The sequence below is a fragment of the Cornus florida genome, unplaced genomic scaffold (assembly GCF_030987335.1).
Source record: "Cornus florida cultivar Cherokee Brave unplaced genomic scaffold, ASM3098733v1 CherokeeBrave_3.0.0_Hap2_Chr05, whole genome shotgun sequence".
In the NCBI taxonomy this organism is placed as follows: domain Eukaryota; kingdom Viridiplantae; phylum Streptophyta; class Magnoliopsida; order Cornales; family Cornaceae; genus Cornus; species Cornus florida.
Genome location: NW_026775575.1, coordinates 93,254,804 through 93,279,164, shown reverse-complemented (window position 1 = coordinate 93,279,164; position 24,361 = coordinate 93,254,804). Strand labels below are relative to the sequence as shown.

At 33.8% G+C, this 24,361-nt stretch overlaps 1 protein-coding gene across 1 annotated transcript; it reads left to right on the top strand.

Moving 5' to 3' along the window:
- Nucleotides 1-15,287: 15,287 nt before the first annotated feature.
- LOC132309727 (uncharacterized) lies at nt 15,288-23,924 on the top strand. The gene is made up of 3 exons (XM_059808011.1): nt 15,288-15,452; nt 15,544-16,195; nt 23,818-23,924. The coding sequence occupies exons 1-3, from the start codon at nt 15,288-15,290 to the stop codon at nt 23,922-23,924; spliced, it is 924 nt and encodes a 307-aa protein (XP_059663994.1).
- Nucleotides 23,925-24,361: the final 437 nt, after the last annotated feature.

Genomic DNA, 24,361 nt, shown 5'->3' with positions numbered 1-24,361 from the left:
TTGGAAAACCTCAAGAAATGGATTGGGAAGATGGCTAATATAATAGAGAGAGTAGGAGAGAGAGAGGGAGGGAAAGTTGGTGGTCTTTGGTTCTCTTGTCTAGCTTTGTGGCTGTGTGTTATTGAAACAACGTAATTTACGTTTGTTTTAATGCAGAATGTGATGTGCCGTTTGTTTCTCTGTGGAGTATATGTAGGCATAGACACATACTAATTAATACTCGTGGTTAGGCTTTCTAATCTTTGCCCAATTCAATGCCTAACTGTCAATAACTATAAATACATGGCTCACACTATTTTGATATATATATATATATATAAACTACTTTGATATGTTCCTATTGCTTTCTCTCTCTATGGTTACATCAATATTGATATTTTCTTTTTGGGGTAAAATACATCAAGATTGTTCCATCTGTGGGTGTTTCCAAAATAGGGATGCTTATGATATGGCTAAATATGCTTAATTAAAAGTCAAAATTTTCTTTTATGTGCATTGACTTCAGCGAAAAACTTGAATAAATGATCAGAAAATTCTATGAGATGGGATAATAATTAATGATTTTTAAAAATAATTTTAGTAGAGACAACAGTGAAATTTTATAGGTATATATCTCAAAATGTAAAAAATAATAAGATAGAATACCAAAAAATAAAAAATCAGATAGGTCCGTGCATGCCGGTAGTAGATATATATCCTCACTCAAGGAAGACTCTCTCCATCTCTTTTAATTATTAGGAAGAAATAATTGATCATAGTTACTATATTATTGGTTTCCTCATAGTACACAATACCTACTTACCAAAAAACAAAAAAAAAAAAACTTCATTTATTTATAAAATAATGATAAGTAATTCAAAAGTCAAATGTTTTTAACTATTTTATGTAAGTTAACGATGAGATATAACATCATTAAATATGATGATATCATTATAACATCATCTCTTACTTATATGAATTTAATTGGATGTGTCAGACTCTCGGACTCTTAGACTCATTTTGGTGTAATGGAATTGGGAGGGAAAGAAAAGAAAGGTTGTGGGAGTGATAAAAAAATTGTGTTTGATATAAGTGGTGGGAAGGAAAAGAAAAGAAAAGAAATGAATGGTTTTGGAAGGATTGAAAAAGGCTTTAGAGATTGACCGTGCTATCCTCCCAAAAGTGGGAGGAAAGGAGAGGAGAGGCTAATCTAATCTTTTTAACACCAAATTTACAAATTTTCTTATGTGAAAGTAGAGAGTTTGGAAACATTAATTATTGGCAAATAAATATTTCACACAATAATTTTGCCAAGAGCTTTCATATTATGGAACATTTAACTTGGATCATGCTTCCTTGAAAAAATATGGTAGTTGGTGCATTTAATTTGACTCATTTGTGTTGAAATAAAGATCAGAGATATTTTCTTTTTCCTATTTATAAACATGAATTCAAAAGAACAACAAAGTTGTTAACAAATTTTTATTTATTTATAAGTTAATTAAATTACACACTTAACTTATAAATTTGTGTTTTATAATATAAAATGGTATATTAATAAATTCATTAAAGCAGTTTCCTTACCTTTCTTTCTCCAAACAAACATGATTATTATCATTTCATTTCTTTTCCTTTATTAATCAGCCAAACATGATAGGAAGTTTAAACTATCGTTTCATTTCCTTTCATTTTCTTTCCCTTTTACTGTTATCTAACATAGCCTTAGTCATTAATCTTATTTATATTAGAATATTAAGTGAAAAGCATGAGAAATGAGAATAATTTTTCACCAATTGCATATATTGCCTTCCACGTACTAGGGCTTGTAGCTTGTGCTTTCGCTTGTGCATAGCTCAATTTCGAAAACATCTAGTTAAATCACAACAATAGCTCAATTTCGAAAACATCTAGTTAAATCACAACAGTGTTTTCATAATTGCTGTTCCGAAAGCTCTATCATTTTCCATTTAGGCTGTGTCACTAAGAGAGAGTCAAGGATGTTAGAATGTAATCTAGAGATCAGAGAGATTAGACACTTGGATTGGATCCTTCATTTCACATTTTCACCTACCCCTAGCTTCTTCTTTCTGATTTTGACTGTAATGACCATAAGCTTGTGATCGGTGATTTCAGAGGTCGACTCACTAATTTGGATAAAAATAGTTTCTGGGGCGTCACAAGGGATTTGTCCAAGCCGATTGATATGTGGAGATGATTTTTCCATGTCACTTAGTCAAAAAATACAAGAGAGTCAGTTTTTACTGAATAGGTAATAGTGTATAAGAATTTATTTTATCCTGTGTTAACGTACCCCTAATCAAATTCTTGGCTCCATCCTTGATCATCAACTTCTTTTTTTATTTTTCTAGTTATATCATTAACTTTTTTTTTTCCTAGTTATATTATCAACTCTTCTAATGCACTGATCATAATATACATGATTAAAAGTAATCATTTTTCTTTCTTTCTTTCATGTTGATTAGATTTTTATTGAAATGTCTTTTCCTCTATTCTTTCCATTCTATAAAGTGGCTCATTTGACTTTCTGTGAAAAAAAAAAATTCTTAATCGAGTAATTAAAAAAAGAAATCAGATAAGAGAACTTTCATAATAGCATTATTCTTCTATAAATGCAAATGTTTAAGGACAAGCATGGCCACATATTTTGAAAATTGTCTTTAAATAAAAAAATTATTACATGGCACCATTAATCTCAGCCAATCACAAATTAACTCATTATCAATTAACGTTTTGCTTAGGGTAAAATCACATTACATTTGCAAATCATGGTCTCTCTTTCTCATGTTTTGTCGGCATTAAATGTCAAGATTTTCAAATTTATTTCCTTTGCCACTTTTTATGGGTCTCGTTCTGTACGTCTCCTCATTTGAGTTTAGTCACTTTAGCTTTACAGAAAAGGTAGGTGGCTATAATCTGATGGGTCGTGTACAGTGAAGAGTACCAAAATCAAGATTTCTGAATGCTAGGAGTATTTGAAAAAAAGAAAAAGAAAAAAAAGAATGCTAGTAGTATTAACTTTATGATTTTCATTTTCCTTATGCTTAGTGAACATATTAGGAACCAATTTGGTTTTTGCAGGGGGAGTGACAGCAATAAGGATGTCAATTTCCTTTGACCAGCGGGTTGTCGCTCTGCCCCCGCTCCTAATGGGGTGAATTTGGTGTTTCTCTAAATAAGTTTGGAATAAATATGGTAAAATAATTGAAAACCCGAAGCGGTTTTGGGATAGGGACAGATTTAGTGATGAACCCGCCCCAATTATATATGTACCTTTTAATTTTTTTTTTATATATAAAATATATATTTAATATTTTTAAGCCTCTTGTTACTTATATTGAATCAACCAATCATTATCGGAAAAATCTCGTGGATTATGTCGTTTAGAGCCAAATGATCCAGTATGTTTGAAGCAACGTATATTGAATTTTGATTTAGGCTCACACCCTATCGTTCTACCAAACACCAATTGCTGACAATCTTTGGCTTTGTGACCCCTCCGTCCAACAGCTCTCGACCTTAGGCTTACTCTTGATCTCTGTAGAAGGATTGCTGGTAGATCAAACAACACTCCACAAATGATTTGATCCCTTCAAAATGTGTGATAACTCCACTCCTTTTCTTCAATTCTAAATTTGATGAAGAATTAGTGAATTATGCTTTTCGGAATTTCTGAATCTTTAATTATGTTCAAATTTTGATGAGATATAGAACAACACTCCTAAATCACTCTTGTGTTTATATGTGTACTCTCAAAAATAAAATCAGAAGAATCAGATTGATTTTCTTAATAAAAATCTCTCTTAAACAATTCTCTCAATTAGAAAAATATATATTGTCAAGCCCTAAAAATTTAAGAGAGAACATATATTTATAGACTTTTTGTACTTGGAAAACAAGTCAATTTCATGTATAACCATTTTGGTAAAAGTCTATGCAAAGTACGAAGCCAAAACAGAAAAGGAAACAGAGTTTCCAAAAAGGTCTGAAGGAGTTGAACTGGTCTTGAACCGGTTCAAGTAAAAGCTAAAAATAAAATTCAGCTTTACACTTGAACCTATTCTAAGAAAACTTGAACCAGTTCAAGTTAGGCAGAATGTAAAACTTCCCAAAAGCCTTTTGCATAACTAATCAATGAGTGTGAAACATCACATAAGCTACTTACTGACATCCTGGCCCACAGAATTTCCAAGAGCTGAATGTTGTGTGGCAGCAGCAAAGGTCCATCCTCTCTTCATTCTTGATTTTCGATCCTTGTGGAATTTTTTTTTTAAAAAAATAAAACTATTTTTTTTTTCAAAAATTGATGATGGAAAATCCTATGAATAAGGGTGAATTGGATCTTGTTTTGAGGAGAACAAAGTTGAAATTCAGAATCTTCAAGGTAAAGTAATAATTCTCGAGAGCGAGGTAAGTTAAGCTAATTTTGCTAGAGAATCTCTTGTTGCCAAATTTAATTTTCTTGAGCTTGAATTGAAAAAGTCACTTGCTTTTACTTATGGACAGATTAAGCTTGATAAGATTATTAGTGTTGGTAAGCATGTAGATGATAAAATAGGATTAGGCTTTAATGAGGCTTTGTCTAGTAAAAAGGGTCAAACTGTTTTTGATAAACCCATTGAACTTGAATGTGCCTATTTTTAAGCCTAAGCTTTCTGTTGAGCCTATGCATGCTAAGAATGGGTCAAATTGCTTTATTGTTCTTATTGTGGTAGAACTGGATATAGTCAACATTATTGTTATAAAAAGAAGAGGGATAATTCTTTTTCTGATTTTCATGGTTATAATTCATTTTGCATAAAATATGTTTCAAACTATAAAGCAAAATAATTGGAATAAACCTATAAATTTTCGTGCTAAAAGGAATTCACATAAGAAAAAGAATATTGTTGATGTTCCTCAAATATCTCTTCAAAAGTTGAATGTTAAATATGTTTGGGTGAAGAAAGAGGATTTGAGGTTGTATGTGCCTATTGATGCTATGAAATTTGTTTCCAACAAATCATTGGGTGCAAAGCACCATAGTAAATCTTTAAAAAGTTTTTGTTCTCATAGATTGCGTTTTAATGTTGATCTTGTTTCCATTGGACCATATCTTGTAGTTTAGGATTTGGGGTTTGTTTTGTTTTCATGAGAAAATGTTTTTCTTGTCAATACATGAGTGATAATTATTTCTCTTGAATTCATTATTTTTAAATGCGAATTGGGGACACATGATTATTTGATGAAAAAGGTTCTTGATGTGTAATTTATATGTTGAAAGATAATTTACTTTGTTTATTTTTTTTTAGACACGAGTCTCTCGAGTTCATATTTTTCATGCACACTAGTCCAACTTTGAGAAATTTAATTGGAAATCATTGAGAAGTTGACTAGGTCATATTGCTTATAAAAACTATAAAAGTTATTGTTTTAAAAAAAAAAATAGAGCATGAAAAAAAAAAAAATGAAAAATTGCAGCATGAAAAGAAAAGAAAAATCAAATGAATGCTGAAAATCTTTGCTAAGGAAAAGGCCACTTATTGAGATTAGGTCAAAAGCTCCTATTAGACTTTGAAGATGAGCTAATTGAGTAAAAAGAAAGGAAAAGACAAGTCGAAATAGGGAATTGCTGGCTACTCTTTAGAGTGAAAGCCGCCTTGCTTAGAAAAAATTTGCTCAAAACAATTTTATCTTGATGTTTTTCGATCAATATGGTTTAGACAGTTGATCAATGTGATTTGATTGATATTCGATGAGGTTGAATTGCACACACACACATATGAACTTGTTAGGCAAATTTCTAAATCTTGATAAAAAGTGCAAGTTGAATTTCTTATTGTGATTGCATGTTTGAGAATTGATTTGATTGAATAATTTGTGGTGTCTAAAAAAAAAAAAAAATCATGTTTTTAAATTTTCTTAAATTCTTTAGAAAATTTTGAATCTCATGTATACTTGAAATTCATGGAAATTGCTATCTTATAATTTTTGTTTAAATATCAGAAAAATAAAAAAAATAAAAAAATTAAATAAGATTTTCCTTTTAGTTTTTATTAGGAATTTTTGTTTTTGATTAGATAGTAATATTCTCTCTCAATTTGTTCTTTTTTCTTTTTCTTTTTTTATTTTATTTATTTATTTTTTTTTTTTTTTTGTGCATGGTTTGTTAAATTCTTACAAAAAGGGAGAAGTGGTACTTCATGGTTTAAGGAGGAGATATCATGTGTTGTGTGATTTTGAGCATGGTTTGTTCTATTTATCTCTTGGATGAAACATGTCTTATCTTGGATATTTCATTTTGGTTCAATTGCTACTATTTATGATTATGTTGTTGTGCTTATTGTTATATCTTATGCATGAATGATAGTTTGGATCTCTCTTCTTGTTAATTCTCCAACATTATTTCTTTTGTTTCTTTGTTGAGTTTTATTTGTCAATTTGTAACAAAAAAGGGGAGAAGTGTGCATATTTGAGGGGGGAGACATTTACATTGATATTCACATATTGATATATATGTTAATTGTTTATCTTTCTTGATTAAACTTCACGGGTAGTTTTATTGAGCTAATATGCAGAATACAAGAGAGAAAACTACGAGTGAAGCTTCATGGGTTTGAAGAAGTCCATTTTTTGTATATTTTTAGACAATCAATGTAATTTACTTTTTTTGCTTGGGTAGATACTTGTTGTCTTAAGAGTTTTATCACAAAATTGGCAAAAGAGGAGATTGTAAGATATATATTTTGTAATTAGCTAATTTCGTTGTCAAAACAAGTCCGATTGAGTTGTAAATTTTCAGTTTGATTTTTTTTTTCGTTAAAAATTCTGATGTCATTTTTCAAACTTTATTTATTTTATTTGTACTTTATTTTTTCTTTGTGGTTTTATTATAGTTTTATTTCGGTAAAATTAAAATAAGTAAAAATTGGTTAAAGGGGCAAGTAAAACCACTCAACTCACGACCTTCTCCTTCCGTCTCTCTTAGAAAGATCGAGTTGTCTAAAGGTGAGAATCACTGGAGTGGGACTACCCAAATGCTAAGGATGTCCTTCAGCCATTCATTTGTTGGTAGCAGCTCTTTCAACTTCCATCTTTCAAAAAGTTCTATATTCTCATCTTTTTCTTTAAAATTAATAATTATTACTAGTATAATAATATAAAAAAAAAACAAAAGATTTTCTTTCCCCTCTTTTCAAATGCCGCTCAATTAAATTTAAATGCCATGGCCACAACTACAACATCCTTCTTCACTTATCAACTCTTTCATTGTATCTTTAAAGTAAGTGTTGGAGTCGCATCATTTTTTTTTTTCTTCCTTCCTAAAAAAAATAAAAAAGAAGAAGAGATTTTTTTCCCACTCTACAACTCCGTAAAAATGATTCTATATGTTAATTTCCACAATACCAACTGCTTAACTTTTAGCCTTGTATGTTCAACTATTTCCCAGAAAGTATTTTAACAATCAATTTTGACAACTTATTCCCTATATTTATTGGTTTCAGGGAGTACTAAATAAACAGAGCATTACCAAGCCAAAATCAAGTTTCTTGGTGGAGCAATAGAAAAAGCAAATGCATGCGATATAATTTTTTGTTCCGTTCACAAATGAGCAAGAGAATCTTCAACCTTCAACCACGTGGTTTCTTTCGTAATTTTAGACGAACTACTTTCGCCTGTTTTCCTCTCTAAACTTCTTGCTTTTCTTCCCATATACTGTTCATTTTTCTCTATATGTCTGCATTTTGATCATATTTCAGACAATGCATCTCATCATTGCTCACTCAGAAAAATATTTCTACCCTTCTCATTTTCAGCTTATTAGTTTCTTTGGATTTCAATGGATAACCTCTTTATGTGTATGATTGTGTCTAAAGTCTAAACAACTGTTTGGTGATTTGGAAGACTCCAATGAAAATGGTTTTGCTTTATGTTCCCCCTTTCCAATTGTGAATTGAAGACATTAAGAAGCAATAAATCGCTAGGATTGGTAATGGATTTGTTGAATCATCTGATGTTTCTTTTGTTCATGCAGGAAAAACCACGCCTAGGGTGTTGTCATTACTAAGATTAGATTTGAAGCAGGCTTGATGAACGATAGTTATCATTCCAGGTTAGGTCTGTGCTCTTATATTTTAGATTTATATTGTTGTAACTCCATAAATTATGCAACCAATGATGGAAGATAAAGATAGTGTTCAGTCCTTCAGGGATTCAGTATGACAGAACTTGTTGAAAACATAGATTCTCTGACGGTAGAGGGGATGCGCTAACAACAACTGAGTTGATAAGTAAAAATTTAAAGACAATTGGTAAAAATATAGGCATGCTTAATGAAGATTGAGGTCTTAAGCGTTGGTATCTATTGACCAGGGGGAGTAGGGAGAAAGACCATCAATTACATATCTAATTTAATCGTAGAAAAATCAATTACCTTTAATCATGTATATTATGTAATGAAGATTGAGGTGATATTTATTGAATAGGGGGAGTAGGGAGAAAGAATTGACATCAAGTTGCGCAAGTTCCAAGTCATACTGATTAACCATATCAAGTTACACGGGAATTGAGTTATTTTCACCACAGGAGAAAACACTTTGTTGGAGTTCCTTCTTTCTTCTTGAAGACCCATTTACAACCCACAATCTTCTGCCCTTAGGCTTCTTAACTAGCTCCCAAGTTTGGTTCTTATGAAGAGACTCAATTTCCTCTCTCATGGCAACAGATCACTGTATTAGATCTCCACCTGTGATGACCTCATTATAAGTACACCGTACCTGTTCATCAGTATCTTCTGCCACACTAAGTGCATAAGCAACCAAATCAGCATGTGAAAACCCATAATTCTAAGGTGGCCTAGTCTCCCTCCGAGGCCTGTCTCTAGCCATGCTGTACTGATGCATCTGTGTATCTCCCTCACCCCTAAATTATGCCTGCTCATCAGTCGACCGATCATGACTATCCTTTAGTTAAACCTCTATATGCTCCACCTGCCCAGTTACACCCTAAGCTCTCCCTAAATCGACTACCTCCTTTTGTGGAGTAAGCATAACAAATTCATGAAATGTCACATCCCTCCTAACAAGTATCTTCTTTCCTGAAGCCTCTAGGCACCATAATTTGTATCCTTAGACCTCGTGCTGATAACCAAGAAATATGCATTTTTTAGCCTTCGGTTCAAGCTTCCTCTCATTCACATAGAGCATACGTAGGACACCCAAATATTCTTATATTACTGTTACTAGCAGTAGAAAAGATCAAACCTCCTCCGAAGTCTTATAGTCGATAGCTGTCGATGGAGACTAGTTCACTACGTTACTAGCCGTAAAAACAGCTTCAGCCCAAAACGCTTTGTCTAAACTTGCATTGGACAACATATACCGTGCCCTCTCTAACAATGTTCTATTCATCCTTTCTGTATCTCCATTCTACTGCGGTGTCTCCTTAATTTGTGGTGTCTCATAATCTCGTGAGTCTTGCAAAACTCATTAAATTCTCCATCACAAAATTGTAAGCCATTATTTGTCCACAAGCATTTGATCTATTTTCCAATCTGCTTCTCAATCAAAATCTTTCATTATTGGAATGTGACAAAAGCCTCATTCTTGTGCTTCAGAATGTAAACCCAAACTTTTCGATAAAAATCATCAATCAGCGTCATCATATATCTACCACAATCGTGTGCAGTAACCTGAGAGGGGCCCCAAAGAACAGAATGAATATAATCCACCGTACCCTTGGTTTTGTGAATTCCCATATTGAACTTCACTCTACACTACTTCTCAAAGACAATGCTCACAGAAATCCAACTTCCCTGTTTTCTTACCACCAAACAGACCTTGCTTGCTCATAACATCCATCCCCCCCACTCATATGCTCAAGCCGTATATGCCACAATTTTGTATTATCTGAATATGTATAAGAGGATGATATAACAACTGAAACCGTGACTGTGGAGCATATAAACAATGCTTCCTTTCATCACCATAAGAGCACCCTTTGAAACTTGAATGACTCCACCTCAGCCTTGTAAGTGCACCTGATGGAATCTAACGTACCCAGGGAAATCAAATTCTTCCTCTGGTAAATGTCTGACATGAGTCAATGTCCTCACTATGCCATCATACATATTGATTTGAACTGTACCGATACTTACAACCTTGCATGCCACATCATTCTTGATCAAAACTTCCCCTCCATCAATAGACCAATAAGAGGTAAGCTAGTCCCTATTTGGACAAGCGTGAAATGAGCAACTTTAATAAAAAATCCACGTATCGCAAGAGCCATCGACAGAAATCATGAGAACGTTGGAGCCATTTGAATCATTACCCTCTATAACAGCCAGATTATCAGGTTTAGAGGATTTTCCCTTTCCCTTTTTACGCTTCAGACAATCTTTGCTTAAGTGCCCTTTCTTGTGACAGATGTAACGTCTCAATGACTGTTTGGACAAGCATGAAACGAGCAACTTGAATAAAAAATCCATCCATCGCAAGAGCCGTCGACATAAATCGTGACAACGCTACCATCATCTGAATTATTACCCTTTGCAACAACCAGACTATTAGCTTAAGAGGATTTTTCCTTTCCCTTATTATGTTTCGGATAATCTTTCCTGAAGTGCCCTTCCTTGTGACAGATGTAACATTTCAACAACTTCATTTGTTCTTAGACTTAAAACGACCTCTGCTGCTAGACCCTCCCTTTTGATTCGTTGCTTTCTAACAAACAATCCCTCTGCCGAACTTTTTGTATTGCCCTTAAACACCCTTTTCTGTAACTCTTTGGAATTTAAAGTTGCCTTCACATCTTCCATAGATAAAGCAGTTCTACCATACATCATCGTAGCGACAAAGTTCTCATACAAGGGTGCTAGAGAACGCACACAAAATTTTAACCTGATTTCCATACTTTATCTTGACATCAATATTATTCAAGTCCATGATAATACTTTTTACCTCATCAATATGGTCCTTTAGAGATGAACCTTCGTGCATCTGAAGAGTGAACGACCGCTTCTTTATCGCAAGAGATTTCATCATATACCGAGACTTTAACTTGTTCCATAGCCAATTCGGTGTAGTTTCTTCGGCAACTTCTCACAAAACATCGTTACTCGTGTACAACAGAATCGTACTGTGTGTTTTCTCCACAACCTCATCTTTGACCTTAATATTTTTTGGTAGTGTATCTTCCTTTTTAGCGCTTTAGATAACCTATGTTAAACCAACATAGCCTACATCTTAACCTGCCACAGGTTGAAATCGTTTCTGCCGTTAAAATTCTCGATCTCCATAAACTTGGACACCTTCCATGCTTCAAACCAAAAGCTCTAATACCAGTTTGTTACAACAAACGAACCCAGAAATAAATCAAGAAACACGACAAGAAAAGTAATCACACCACACACAAAAAATATAAAGATTTAGCATGGTTCAGCAAAGCTTACATCTACAGTGGAGATCCAACGAAAGTTTTCACTTTGCGAAAAATAGGAGATTGCAACTTTCAGCTCCTCACTCTCTATCTCTGTGATTGTCAATGTTGACCCGCTCCACCACATGGTATGATATTGTCCACTTTGGTTTTGCTCTTAGGCTTCACCCCAAAAGGCCTCATACCAATTGGAGATGACACACTTACATATAAGCACTTCACCTTTCCTCTACCCAGGCAATATGGGACTGTGCACCCGTAGCTCGCCAGTGTGGTAGCCTGACAGTGTCTCTCGCACCAGCCCATGGCACACCCGCCCACAAGGTCATCATAATCCACCCCCTTGGAGGCCCGACGTCCCCGTCGGCACACTTTCGGTTGGGTCAGGCTCTGTTACAAGAGAGTACTAATTAGGGTCCAACAGATTATTGGGTCGTAAATGGGTCGCAACGTGACCCGACACTAAATTCGGTGAAAAAACAATTACCTTTAATCATGTTTATTATGTCATTGCATCAAAAGAGTTAACCGTTGCCAACTTGTAGAAAGACGTTGATTGCTATATTGTCCTCAATAGGAGTACTAGATAAGTGACTAAAATAACACAACTCGAACTGTAATACTACAAATCTTGGGGTTCTCTTATGTTGTGTTTTATCATTTTCAGATTCTGTCAAGTCGATGAAGAAAAACTCACTGTTACATTACTTCTAACTCTTAAGTCCTACGTAGTAAAGAACTAACAAAGGAAAAATGGTTAGATAGTCCTATACCATGTTATCTAGTGCAGTAAAACTCTCTGACTTAGAAACGTAGATCCATCTGAGTTTTATAAGATATTATAGAGAAACCTGAACATAGATTTTGATTGGACTGGACCACAAAGTGACCTATGGTCCAAGACTATCAAAAAATTTCTCATATTAGAAAGAGTTCATTTAAGATTCTCTTACGTAAAAGAAGTTGTTGATGTTCTATGCAATGGCTGCATGAAGTTATTAAAGAGGTTAGGGGATCATAGTTCTTAGGTTAAATGCAAATACTATTGCTGCATAACAAGGAGCATGAATTATTAGTTTTTTTGTTTTGTTTTTTAGTAATCCGATGTACAATAAATCCTTTTAGCCTGAGCCTTTTTCATGAAGGCATATATGGAACTAAGACGAGTTTTAAGTGATATATGAAGATAACATGGGTTCAAGTAAGAATAATTTGCCTACAATAAAAGATTGAGGCGTTGAATCTTGGAACATTAAGAATGCTTATAATCGAAGTAGTAAAAATAAGACAAAGTAAGAAAGACTATTACTAGATATGACTAAGGATTTTTGTAGAAGAATCAGGAGTAGACACCTTATCTTCCCATAAACTAGGATCTTTTGCATAGTTTATTTTGTTATGTATTTTAAGCACTTTGACCATGTTTCAGACAATGCGTCCTATGATTGCTGACTCGGGAAAATATTTTTACCCGGTTCTGATTTTTGGCTTATGAGCTTTTCTGTTCCAATATCTTTACTTTGTTATTGGGGCTTTATCTTCAATTCTTCGAAAGGAATATGTATTTTTTTTTTAATTTCTTTATTCTTTGCTTTCCTCTTTAGGTTGTTCCAATCCATATTTTAGAGCACCTTGACCTTACCTTTTGACAAACCTCTTACTTAACTAGAGTTGGGACTCAATGAATATAGTAACTTTGGCCTTAATAATGTTTTTGTTATAGTTACAAATGGATTAAGCCTAAACCATATGTATCCATAGAAGAATCTCCTATGAAGAAGGGTTTCTTGGAGCTTAATAGATCATAATTTACAGGAAAAGGTTTGTTCAGAATGAGTTGCATCATTCGTTGTTGATGATTCGAAACTAGACCAAGGCCAGCACGTTGGCATCCTTTGTTCTTTCTTCTTCTTCTTCTTATTCACAGATTACTCATCCGACTATGTAACTAATCTAAAATTAGATAAAAGCGGCTGATCTGGGTAGAAACTGAAATTGGTTTTGTCTTTCTGTTTCCTCTTTTGAATGAGAATTAAAGACTATTAGTAGCTATAAATTGTCAGGTTTATTAATGAATTTCTTGGATGTTCATTTTGTTCCTCTCTCTTGTACCAATCCTCGAACCCTTGACCTAAGAATTACCCACACAAGCCAACGCCCACGCCAAACAGGCACGAAAGGACTGGTGCACTACAATTATCATTACTAAGATTAACTAAAAAACAGCCTTGGTGCACTATAGTTACCGTTCTAGGTTCAGTCTTTGCTCTTATGTTTTACATATAAATTAGGGCAAATTACATTTAGCATCCACGTGGTTTACATATTATGCACTTAAATAAAAGTACGAATAATATAGCAGTAAGATCCAAATTGACTGGTTGACTTTTGAATATGAAAGTAAATTTACATAAATGACCTTAAGGTATTGAACCATTATTCAAAAGAAAAATCTGGAAGGAAATTAATGAGGGTAACTTATGTTTTTATCCCTCCTCATATGCAACGCAATTTGGCGGTAAACAATAGCTCATTTTGGTGGGGAAAAAAAAGTTGATGTCTTATCAAAGGCAGAGAAGCCATATCGTGATGCCTTTATAAGCCTTCCTCTCACTTCAAGTTTCTGTGTTCTTCTCTTCTGTTCATACAAACTCAACCAACATGTTGATTTGTTTGTTGATTTTGGCTTAATAGAGAAATTAGTGGTGCAAAAATCATCTATATGTTCTTCGATCATAGTTAGGTTTTCATCAATCTCAGGTAAGTGACTACATGTTTGTTGGGGTTCTTTGATGGATCATATTCTCCTCATATTTATGGTTTCAATAAATCATATTTACCCCATTTTTGGACCGATTATGTTTATTTGTCATATTTCGATGGATCATTTTAGGGTTTTGGTTAATCTTTTAAAATGGTTGTTCTGTATTGGGGTTTACATTTAATATTTAAAGGGGTTTATATTTTGAATGTTTTGTTTACCGTTTATAAATCGCTGTTTTAGGGGCTTTTTTTGTACCACTTGTCATCATACTTGTAGATTGTTATTTATTTATTTATTTTTAATCATTGTTTTATGGAGATAATATTGGTATTTTTTCAGTATAAAAATGCTGACAAAGATTTGTTTCTTTGTAATGCTCTATTGTCTTCTTTTTTTAGCTACTACATATATTTTTCTTCAAATGAATTTAAATGTTTTATTGAATTATGATTTTCTTAGACATGCATATGTGTGAAGTTCTATTCTATTAAATATAGACTATTGACATTATTCTTAATATTTGTAGAAGTATCCGTGTCGAATGGGTACTGAACAGAAATTTCAGTTGATGGTCCACCATGTTGGTAATGTAAAAGTGATAAAAAAATGTTACCCGGCGTGGATACAATCACATGGAAATGTTATATGATGCATGTGACGTGTTAATATCCAATGTGTTTGCAGCACTACGTTTAACTATGAAATTATATTGTTTAGTGCTTGGGCAGGTGATAGGATGTTATTGATAGGGGATGAAAAAGTAAAAAATTGCTTTGAAATGTACAAGAACAGTAAAAAAATAGATTTGTATTTGGAAGCTGGAGAAGGGAATGTGGTGAGTGATAATCCATTGGTTAGTCCTAATGATCCAATTTATCGTCCTTGTTCATTGGTTAGTTCTAATCCATTGTTTAGTCTCTCTCCATTGGTTAGTTCTGGTAGGGAGTTTGGAGGTGGAAGTTGTTGGGATTGGCAGTATTCTACCCCTATTGGAAGTAACAGTATTGTATTTACTGATGAGGATGGTGTCAATTATTCTGATGCAGAGTGGGATAGTGAAAAGGAAAACATTAATTTGAGTGATAATGATTAGGAATGGATGGAAATCATGAATGGTAACTCAATTGATGTACCTTTTGGTGCTGGTGATGTGGACATATCAAATTATGAGTCTGACAATAGTGGTCAACATCTATTTATTAGTGATGAATCAGATTCAAATCATGAAACTGATTATTTGGGAAAAAGCATTAGGGGAAAAATTTATAAGGAAGTTGAGGGGGGAAAAAATTGTGCTTGAAAAAGGGTTATTGTTCGATGACATTAACAAATTTAGGGTTGTCATGAAGGATTATGCCATCTAGGAAGGTTTTAAGTTTGTAAGGGACAAAAATGATAAGAAGAAGATTCGTGCCCATTGTGGAAGTTTGGCTTGTTCATGGAGAATCCATGCATCTGTCTTACCAGATGGAGTCACTTATATGATCAAGAATATTGGTACAGATCACACTTCTGTTAGAGGAAGGAAGAATGTGGAAGCCAATTCTACTTGGATTGCTCAAAAACTTAGATCAAGATTTAGAGCAGATCCTCAAATAAAATTGGAGGTTTTGCATGCTAAGGTTCTTGAGAAATATGGGGTTGATGTAAGTAGAATGAGTTTGTATAGGACTAAAAGAAAGGCCTTGGAGGTGAATGCAGGGTCACATTTAGAATCTTATGGAAAATTGTGGAAGTATGGAGCTGAAATTAAGAAGACTAATCCTAGTAGTTTAGCAAAGGTGGAGTTGTACGAAATTAATAATCTGAATCCTAATCTATCTTTTAAAAGGTTCTTTATTTCATTTGCAGCCAATCACGTTGGCTTTAAAGATGGTTGTAGGCCATTTATTGGCTTAGATGGACGTCATTTAAAGGGTCCATTTGGTTGTGTCCTTTTATCTGCTGCTGCATTGGATGGGAACTATGGTTTGTTCTCAATTGCATATGATGTTGTGGAGGCTGAAAATAAAGATAGTTGGTCATTCTTCTTTTATGTGATACCCCTCAGATTCGAGACACGGGTTGATCAGGCCCAGGCCCAAACTCGAGGGATATCAAACCATTAATACGTTATAACAAACACAGATTACAAAAGAAATAAGAATTAAGTTTTAAAAGCTGGAAGAAACTAAAATATAAAATCCTTTAATAATTAAATACTTAAATTTGATAATCCAAAACTCCATAATTTAAACAACTCGGGAATCCATCTCCAGTGGACCCCTAATAAAATCCCAAACTGAAATGAAAGTAAAGCTGAAGACAAAACCCAAATCTATTATCTGGAAAGAAGTCCTACATCGCTGGTAGAGTGGAAGATTGTCTCTGCTTAGCACGAACAAGCTCAAGCCTGGAACTGACGTACACCTGAAAAATAGAAGTGGGTCAGGCCTACGAACAAGTTCTATCCTACTACAATCCAAGCAGAGACTCGATATGCATGTACATACTAAATAGTTCAACAATAACTAATACTCCATACATAAATATATCCACACTACTGGACTCTCGCTAGACTATGAAGAGGGTCTCAACCTGGATAGAAGGCATCACACAATATGCACCTGAGTGGGTATGAGTTCCTAAACCTAAACAGGGTATACCTCAACCCTCACAGTTAGCTACACATCCAATTGCATATACACACCATAACCGTCGACACTGAGACTCAAGCTCATGACACGGTATCATAAAAATATATCTAAACTACGTTCCTAACCATCCACAAGGAATCCAATAAGTCATTCGGCGTATTCAACCGTACCGACTTATATATATAAAGAAGATTGTATTTAATAACCCGTGCCCTTATTCCAAAATAGGTAGGACTTAGCAATTTGAGCTAATCCAAACCTAGTATGACACCGTCCCATACCGGTGCATACAATTTCATCCATCCAACAGTTGATAAGGCATTGACAATTAAATAACAATATCAACAATTCCATACTAAGCATTTTAGAATACATTATCAAATATGCTTTAATCAATCCAGCAGTTGATGGAGCATTGACAAAATAAATATCAATTTCAACCATTCCATGATAAGCATGAAAACATAATAAATATAATATTTACATGCTTATATAATACCGTTACACAGAAACCATCTCGTAGAACACATCACAGGAACTAATACTTGACCCCGTGAAGCTGTGCTTGTAAATACAAAATTTACTTCCAGTATTCTTAATTAACAGAGCCTAAACAGATTTTATCTCATTAAATTCCATAACATGCACTAGAAATATTAGTAAATACTCATACGTATAAATTTCTGCTCAACAGATTAATGCACTGCATTCTAGGAATTTAACTACCACTTAAGCCTAAGATGATATAGATTCCTAGCATCTATTTCTATTATTTGAATATGAAATTTGCAGTGAATCCCTCACAGAAACTCCTAAAACAATTACGAACTACACTGTCCAAAACCAAACAAGTCTACAAGGCACACAAAAATTCTATACAGTTTTAATGATTGAACTAGGTGTTTAAATCTGTATTATTCAATCCCTGGGAACTTTAACCCCACTCCAGACCACTGTTAAACCACCCATTACAGTATTTAGTTTCTATTAGAAAACTTAAAAATTCCATACACAAGAAGCTGTCTCACTGCAAACCAACAGAAAACGTAAAAATTGGAAAACAAAATATGGAGCAGGCTCCAAAAAAACACTTGGAGCCGCCTCCAAGTCCAAAGGAGCCGGCTCCAATCCCAAAAGGAGCCGGCTCCAATCCCAAAAGGAGCCGGCTCTCTCCCTCCTCTTCTCCGTGTTCTCTTTTCGGCTTCGTCTACACCTTCGGCACTTCACTGTGTAGGTTCCTAGAAACTGTACCTAGATCCCAGTATATTTCAATCCTTGTTTAGGTCCCTACAACACCTACTAACATGAATTTAAACCAAAAACAATGTATAGCAGTTCCAAGTTTCGACTATTAACCAATAATAAGAATTACGACACAAAGTATTAAAGCATACAAACAGATTACGTTTTTTTTTTTTTAAACATACAATCATCTTGTAACTATTTAAGTATGCAAAGAACATGAAGCCTAAGGGAGAGAGTTAGGACAGAACTTGCCTTTGAGACTTTTGTTCAAAATCTCTACACCGTCTTCGAAGGTTCCCGGCAATTCCTACTAACAACTTCCTCTGTTCCTCCTCTCTATTTCCACAGACGTGTTTTGGTTTTGTTTGTTTTTAAAACCCTAGGTACAACCTTATTACATCTATTTATAAGGTTACACAAAACCTAATACAAATTGAAACCCTAATGTGAAACCTAATCAGCCCATATCTAAGTGAAAAACATGTCGGCCGCTTACAACCAACCCAACTGTAACGTGAAGTTAGAAAACAATTAACTTTAATTAAATAATTTCATACATTAAATTACATAAAATAAACAAAATGAAATAAATAAACAACTACAAATAAGAAATTCATATAATACAAATAATTCAAGTAGGTCAAATAAGTCAAAGCAACAATTAAAACAAACAAGTTAAAATTAACTCACAATTTAAATTCAAACAAAAACACCATTAAATAAATAAAACGCAACTTAACCAATTAGATAATTGAAAAACCAATTAAAAGAATAAATTAAATGCCAGGACTATCCTTTTGAAATTAGGGGTATTACATTTTACTACCTCCACACAATCATTGGAAATGGGGTCCACAATCAGCTATTCACATTCATGACAGATGGGCAGAAGGTAGTACATCAAATATCTCATTTTACTGCATACTAAAATTGTGTACATATTTCAATAATATTTTGCTAATTGTTTACTAAAAATTCATTGTAAGGTATCGAACTAGCAATGTAGGAGCATTTTCCTTTTTCAGCTCACAGGAGATGTAGTAGGCACATATTTAACAACTTTAAGTGCAAGCTTTCTGGTTTGAAATTTAGAAGATCATTTTGGGCTGTAGCAAGGTCATACACAGAAAAAGGGTTTAGGGAGGCTATGTCTATTATTGAGGGTATTTCTATAGAAGCACATATGTGGCTACTTCAGCATCCAGTTGAAATGTGGGCTAGGCACAAGTTTGACACTGGGTGTAATACCCCTAATTTTAAAAGGATAGTCTCGGTATTTATTTATACGTTTTAATTTTTAATTGTTTAATTGATTATTTGACTAATTGCTTATGTGTTTAATGGAATTAAGTGTTACTTGATTAATTGGCTATTTGTCTAGATGTTATTTGTATTAATTGTTTATTAGATTGTGTGCTTAAATGATGTATTCGATTAATTATAATTAATTGTAGATTAAATGTTTAAATATTTTATTTTATTTTATGGTTATGGTTAGTAGTAATGGCCCAACCAATTAGGTCCCATGGACTACTTGGATAGGAGGTTTAATGTGTATAGATAATTACCCATGGATAGTTGTATATGTATATATATATATATATATATATATAAAATGAAAGTAATTTATTAATTAATATTATGGTAACTTTAGTATTAATAAATAATTTGATATATATATTTTATATATTTATATAATAAGGATATACATAAATTTTATATGTATCATGTTTTAAGTTACCTTTTAATTTTATGGTAACTGTAGTATTAATAAATAATCTGATATATATATTTTATTTATTTAATAAGGATATACATAGATTATATACGTAGTATATTTTAAGTTACCTTTTTAATATTTTAATTTTATTATTTTCTTTATTAAGTTGACTTGATTGGGAAAAGGAGTAGGGTTGTAAAATAGGGTTAGAAATATATCACGTAATATATTTTAGAGAAAGAGAGTTAGAGAGAGAAGGAGGAAGAAGAAGGAAGGAGGAGAAAAACCTTTAGAGAAGAAGATCAAGGAAGAAGAAGTTAAACTTTCAATTCGAAAGTTTAAGGCAAGTTCTTCTTCTATCTCTCTCCCTTTGATTTGTGTTTCTATACATGTCTAGGAGATTCCAAGATTCTTAAACACATAAGACTAAATAATTATGCATGTTTAATTGGATTAGAATATAGGTTTTATGAATTTGGTTCATATTTGTTCTTGTTGTATGAATTGATAAATTTGTGGATTTAATCTGGTTTCTTTATGGATTTGATTTGTGTATTGATGGAACCTAGAAACATGCCTTAAAATCCTTAAATAGAAAGAATAAATTCACAGTAGGGTTTCTGGGTTGAATCGCGTAACAATACTCGATCCGCCGTTACAGTGCTCAAGCCTTGGAAGCAAAGCTCGAGCCATAGGAGAAAAACTCTAGCTATTGATGTAAAGCTCTAGCCATGGATCGAAAGCTCGAGCTATAGGAGAAAAACTCAAGCTATGGTTAGGAAGCTCGAGCTATTAGGAGGAAAGTTCGAGCATTGTTTGGGAAATTTTCGTAAACAACGTTAAATTAATCTTAATTGGTTTTGAAGGGTCCTGAACATTAAATAGGGACTAGGTAGGAGTTTAAATAAATTTTAAAGAGACTTGATCATATCGATGCATGCTATTTAAATGTTTTAAACAAATGAATGGATTTAATCTTTTAAATTGTTCTAACAATTGAGATTAAATACTCAACATGAATTGAAATTGGAGAATGCTTACTTGGCTGTAAAATAAATATTAGCATATTTTAGATTCAGTTTGTGTAAGATACATGATGTAGGAAGCTTAAAGAAGTTTATATGTTATTCTTGTTTTGTGATAACATGATATTCTATTGCAATGTTAATTTTTGAATTATTTGATGTATTATTTTATTTGTTACATCAATTGTTGGATTGTGTGGTTTAATGCACCTGTATGGGATGGTGGTATTCTAGGGATGGATTAACTTATCAGTTGAGTCCTACCTATTTTGTATAAGGGAATGGATTAACTAAAATGTTAAGTCCTCCTTATGGATTACTTTATACTGGATATGAGGGATTATATATATATATATATAATTATATGCCATGATATGAGCTTGAGCCTCAGGATCAGTGGTTAGGGTGCGTATATTGCCAGGGATGTGTAGCTAAATATATTGTAGTTGTGTGCCCTTGTAGGTTTAGGTACTCATGCCCACTATATGTGCGTTTTACATGTTGCCTACTATTCAAGTTGAGACAACCCAATAATCTAGTGAGGTTCCTTTTGTGTGTGTGTGTATGTGTGTGTGTGTGCATATATACATACATATATATATATATATATATATATATATATATATATATACGGACTACTAGTTATTATTGGATTGACTAGGATGTATACGTTTATCGGATCTTTACTTGGACTGTAGTAGAGTTGTAATGACCCAAAAAGATATCAAAATAATAATAATAAAATATATAAAATTTTGGCATGACCTCCGCACTCTACAACCTGTTGAAATATAAAAAAAGATGCAATGGCCTCACTGGGCCTTAAAAATAACCTATCATGTCCCAACGCACAATACAATTATTTTATCACATTTCCAAAATGATTACATACATATCAAAAATCCCCTTCCTCCCTCATCCAAATAAGGAACACACTTTAGTTACATCAAGTTATAGTACATAAAATGTAGCTAAAATTTAAAAGTCCATAGCTTACAACATTATACTAGTTAAACTAAAGTTTCACAAAATAGTTAAGATTACATTTACAAAATATTAGAGTTCTAATACAAAAGATAACAAAATAAAATAGATCTTCTCTAAACTTGTGGTGGATCGATATTCGCCACCTCTTTTCCGTATCCTAAAAAATGTTAAAAATAATGGGGTGAGCATCTCAGTTGGAAGTGTCTAAGATACGCTTCTTATGTCCCCGTGAATTTCACACAAAGAATGGGCAAAAAGGAACGGGGTCATACCATGGGGAATACATATTCTCAACCACAGCAACAAGTATCTGCAAATGTCAACAAATCACAAATTTTCCCACAATGTCATGAAGTGCAATGTTATGCAAATGTCGTTCCTCGTTTCCGAAACAATTCCATTTCAACAACCAAATCGTTAGTGTAATCCGACCTAAGGCACCTCCAAGGCATCACAAAAGGAAGGTTGGTTAACTATCCACGACCACAAGACACCTCCAAGACGTCGCATCTAGCCTAGTTAAACTCAACTACATTCCCTTCTAGACTACACCAACATCACAGACCACTAGGCGCCTTCTAGGCGTCCGGTTTTCGCAACACTTTTAGAAAATATTTTTCCTAAAACAATTTCGTTTGTTCTACCAAATATTTTTCGCCCTTTCTCTTTCCCAATGGATGCATGAATGTTTCATACTTCGAATCATCAATTTAACCATATGATTTCACACATTCCATTTACATCATCATCACAATTTAATAGGAATTTCTAAACATTCATTTTTTTTTTTTTTCAATAACCATAGCATCAATTTTTTAAAGCAATAAAAAAAAAAATCATAGAACATACAACATATCAACACTAAGCATGCTCATTTACCGTAATGAAAATAGTCATGTATATGAACTCAAATAACATATGAAACACATTTATCATTTTGATTACACATAACTACAACAACAACAAGCTAGATAATCAAAATTTAGCATGCTTATAATCAAATTAAAGGGGAAAAATTCACAAAAGACCCAAGAAGTTGTAGATTAGAACACCCCTACCTTAATGAAAGTGAAAACCCCCCAAATCTCCAAATCTAAGCCCTAATTTTGGAATCCCTAGGCTTGGCCAAATGATGTTTGGCTCCTATCAAATTGAAGGCCTCGACGAGCTCTTTGACTTTGCTTCACAAAGTTCTACTAAATTCCAAAGGAATAAAGCTAGATCAATCCTTGAAATTACAAAAAAAAAAAAAAAAAAAAAAAAAAAAAAAAAAAAAGGAAACTGCCGAGACGAAGAGTGATGCAGCAGAGAGAGAGAACCAATAAGTCTGTGTAATGGCCTTATGGCCTTTTGTGATCTTTAATATATTGGTGGGGCCTACTTACTTTTTGAAATAAAAAAATTATCTTATAACTTTAATATATATGTACATATATATATATAATCATAACTATTACATTCTCCCTAACTTTAAAAGATTTCGTCCCCAAAATCAAGCCATACCTGAGGGAGAAAACAACTCTGGATACTTGGAGCAAACCTCTTGTTCGAGCTCCCAAGTAGCCTCTTCAACTCCGTGATGCCTTCAAAGAACCTTTACCAACAGTATCGTCTTTTTTCTCAACACCTTCTGCTGTGCATCATGGATCTGAACTGGTCCCTCCTCGTAGGAAACATCCTCATCAATGTCAACCTCAACCCAACTCAAAACATGAGATGGATCCGGTTCGTACTTCCGTAACATCGATACATGGAAAACATTATGGACACTGTGCATCTGTGGTGGCAATACTAATCTGTAGGCAACCTATCCTACACGGTCCAAAATCTCAAAAGGTCCAATGAATCATGGCGACAACTTGCCGCTCTTCCCGAACTGCATCAACCCTTTCCATAGAGAAACCCGAAGAAAAACGTGGACTCCCACCTTAAAGGATAGTGGTCGTCTTCGCCTATCTGCATAGCTCTTCTATCAGCTTTGAGCCGTGAACAGCCTCTGTTTAATCGGTTTAATCTTCTCTGTAGTCTCAAGTACGATGTCGGGTCCCAAGGCGGCTGTCTCGCCCACCTCAGTCCAACAAATAGGAGACCCACAAGGTCCGTCATACAACGCTTCAAATGGAGCCATCTGAATACTCGCCTGATAACTGTTGTTATAGGCAAACTCAATAAGTGGAAGGTAATCCTCCCAACTACCACCCAAGTCAAATACACAGGCCCGAAGCATATCGTCCAAGATCTAGATGGTATACTCCGACTGACCTTCCTTTTGTGGATGAAATGTTGTACTAAGGTGCAACGCTGAGCCAAACGTTGCTTGAAGTCCTTCCCAGAACTTCAAGGTGAACTTGGCATCCCTATCTGAAACAATAGCCACTGGAACTCCGTTCAATCTTACACTCTCTTTTATGTAAAGTACACCAAGTGCCTCTGCGTCATCTATTGCCTTAATAGGCAAGAAGTGAGCCGTCTTGGTCAATCTATCAATAATGATTCATACGACTTCATTTTCCCTCCGTGACCTAGGAAGACCTATCATAAAATCCACAGTAATCTCCTCCCATTTCCA

Bases quoted from the DNA above. Each gene is read 5' to 3' on its own strand.
- LOC132309727 (XM_059808011.1), top strand. From the start codon at position 15,288: ATGAATGGTAACTCAATTGATGTACCTTTTGGTGCTGGTGATGTGGAC. The intron at 15,453-15,543 runs GTTGAGGGGGGA...TATGCCATCTAG, and splicing joins GGGGAAAAATTTATAAGGAA to GAAGGTTTTAAGTTTGTAAG. The intron at 16,196-23,817 runs GTTGGTCATTCT...TCTTCTCTGTAG, and splicing joins GGAGGCTGAAAATAAAGATA to TCTCAAGTACGATGTCGGGT.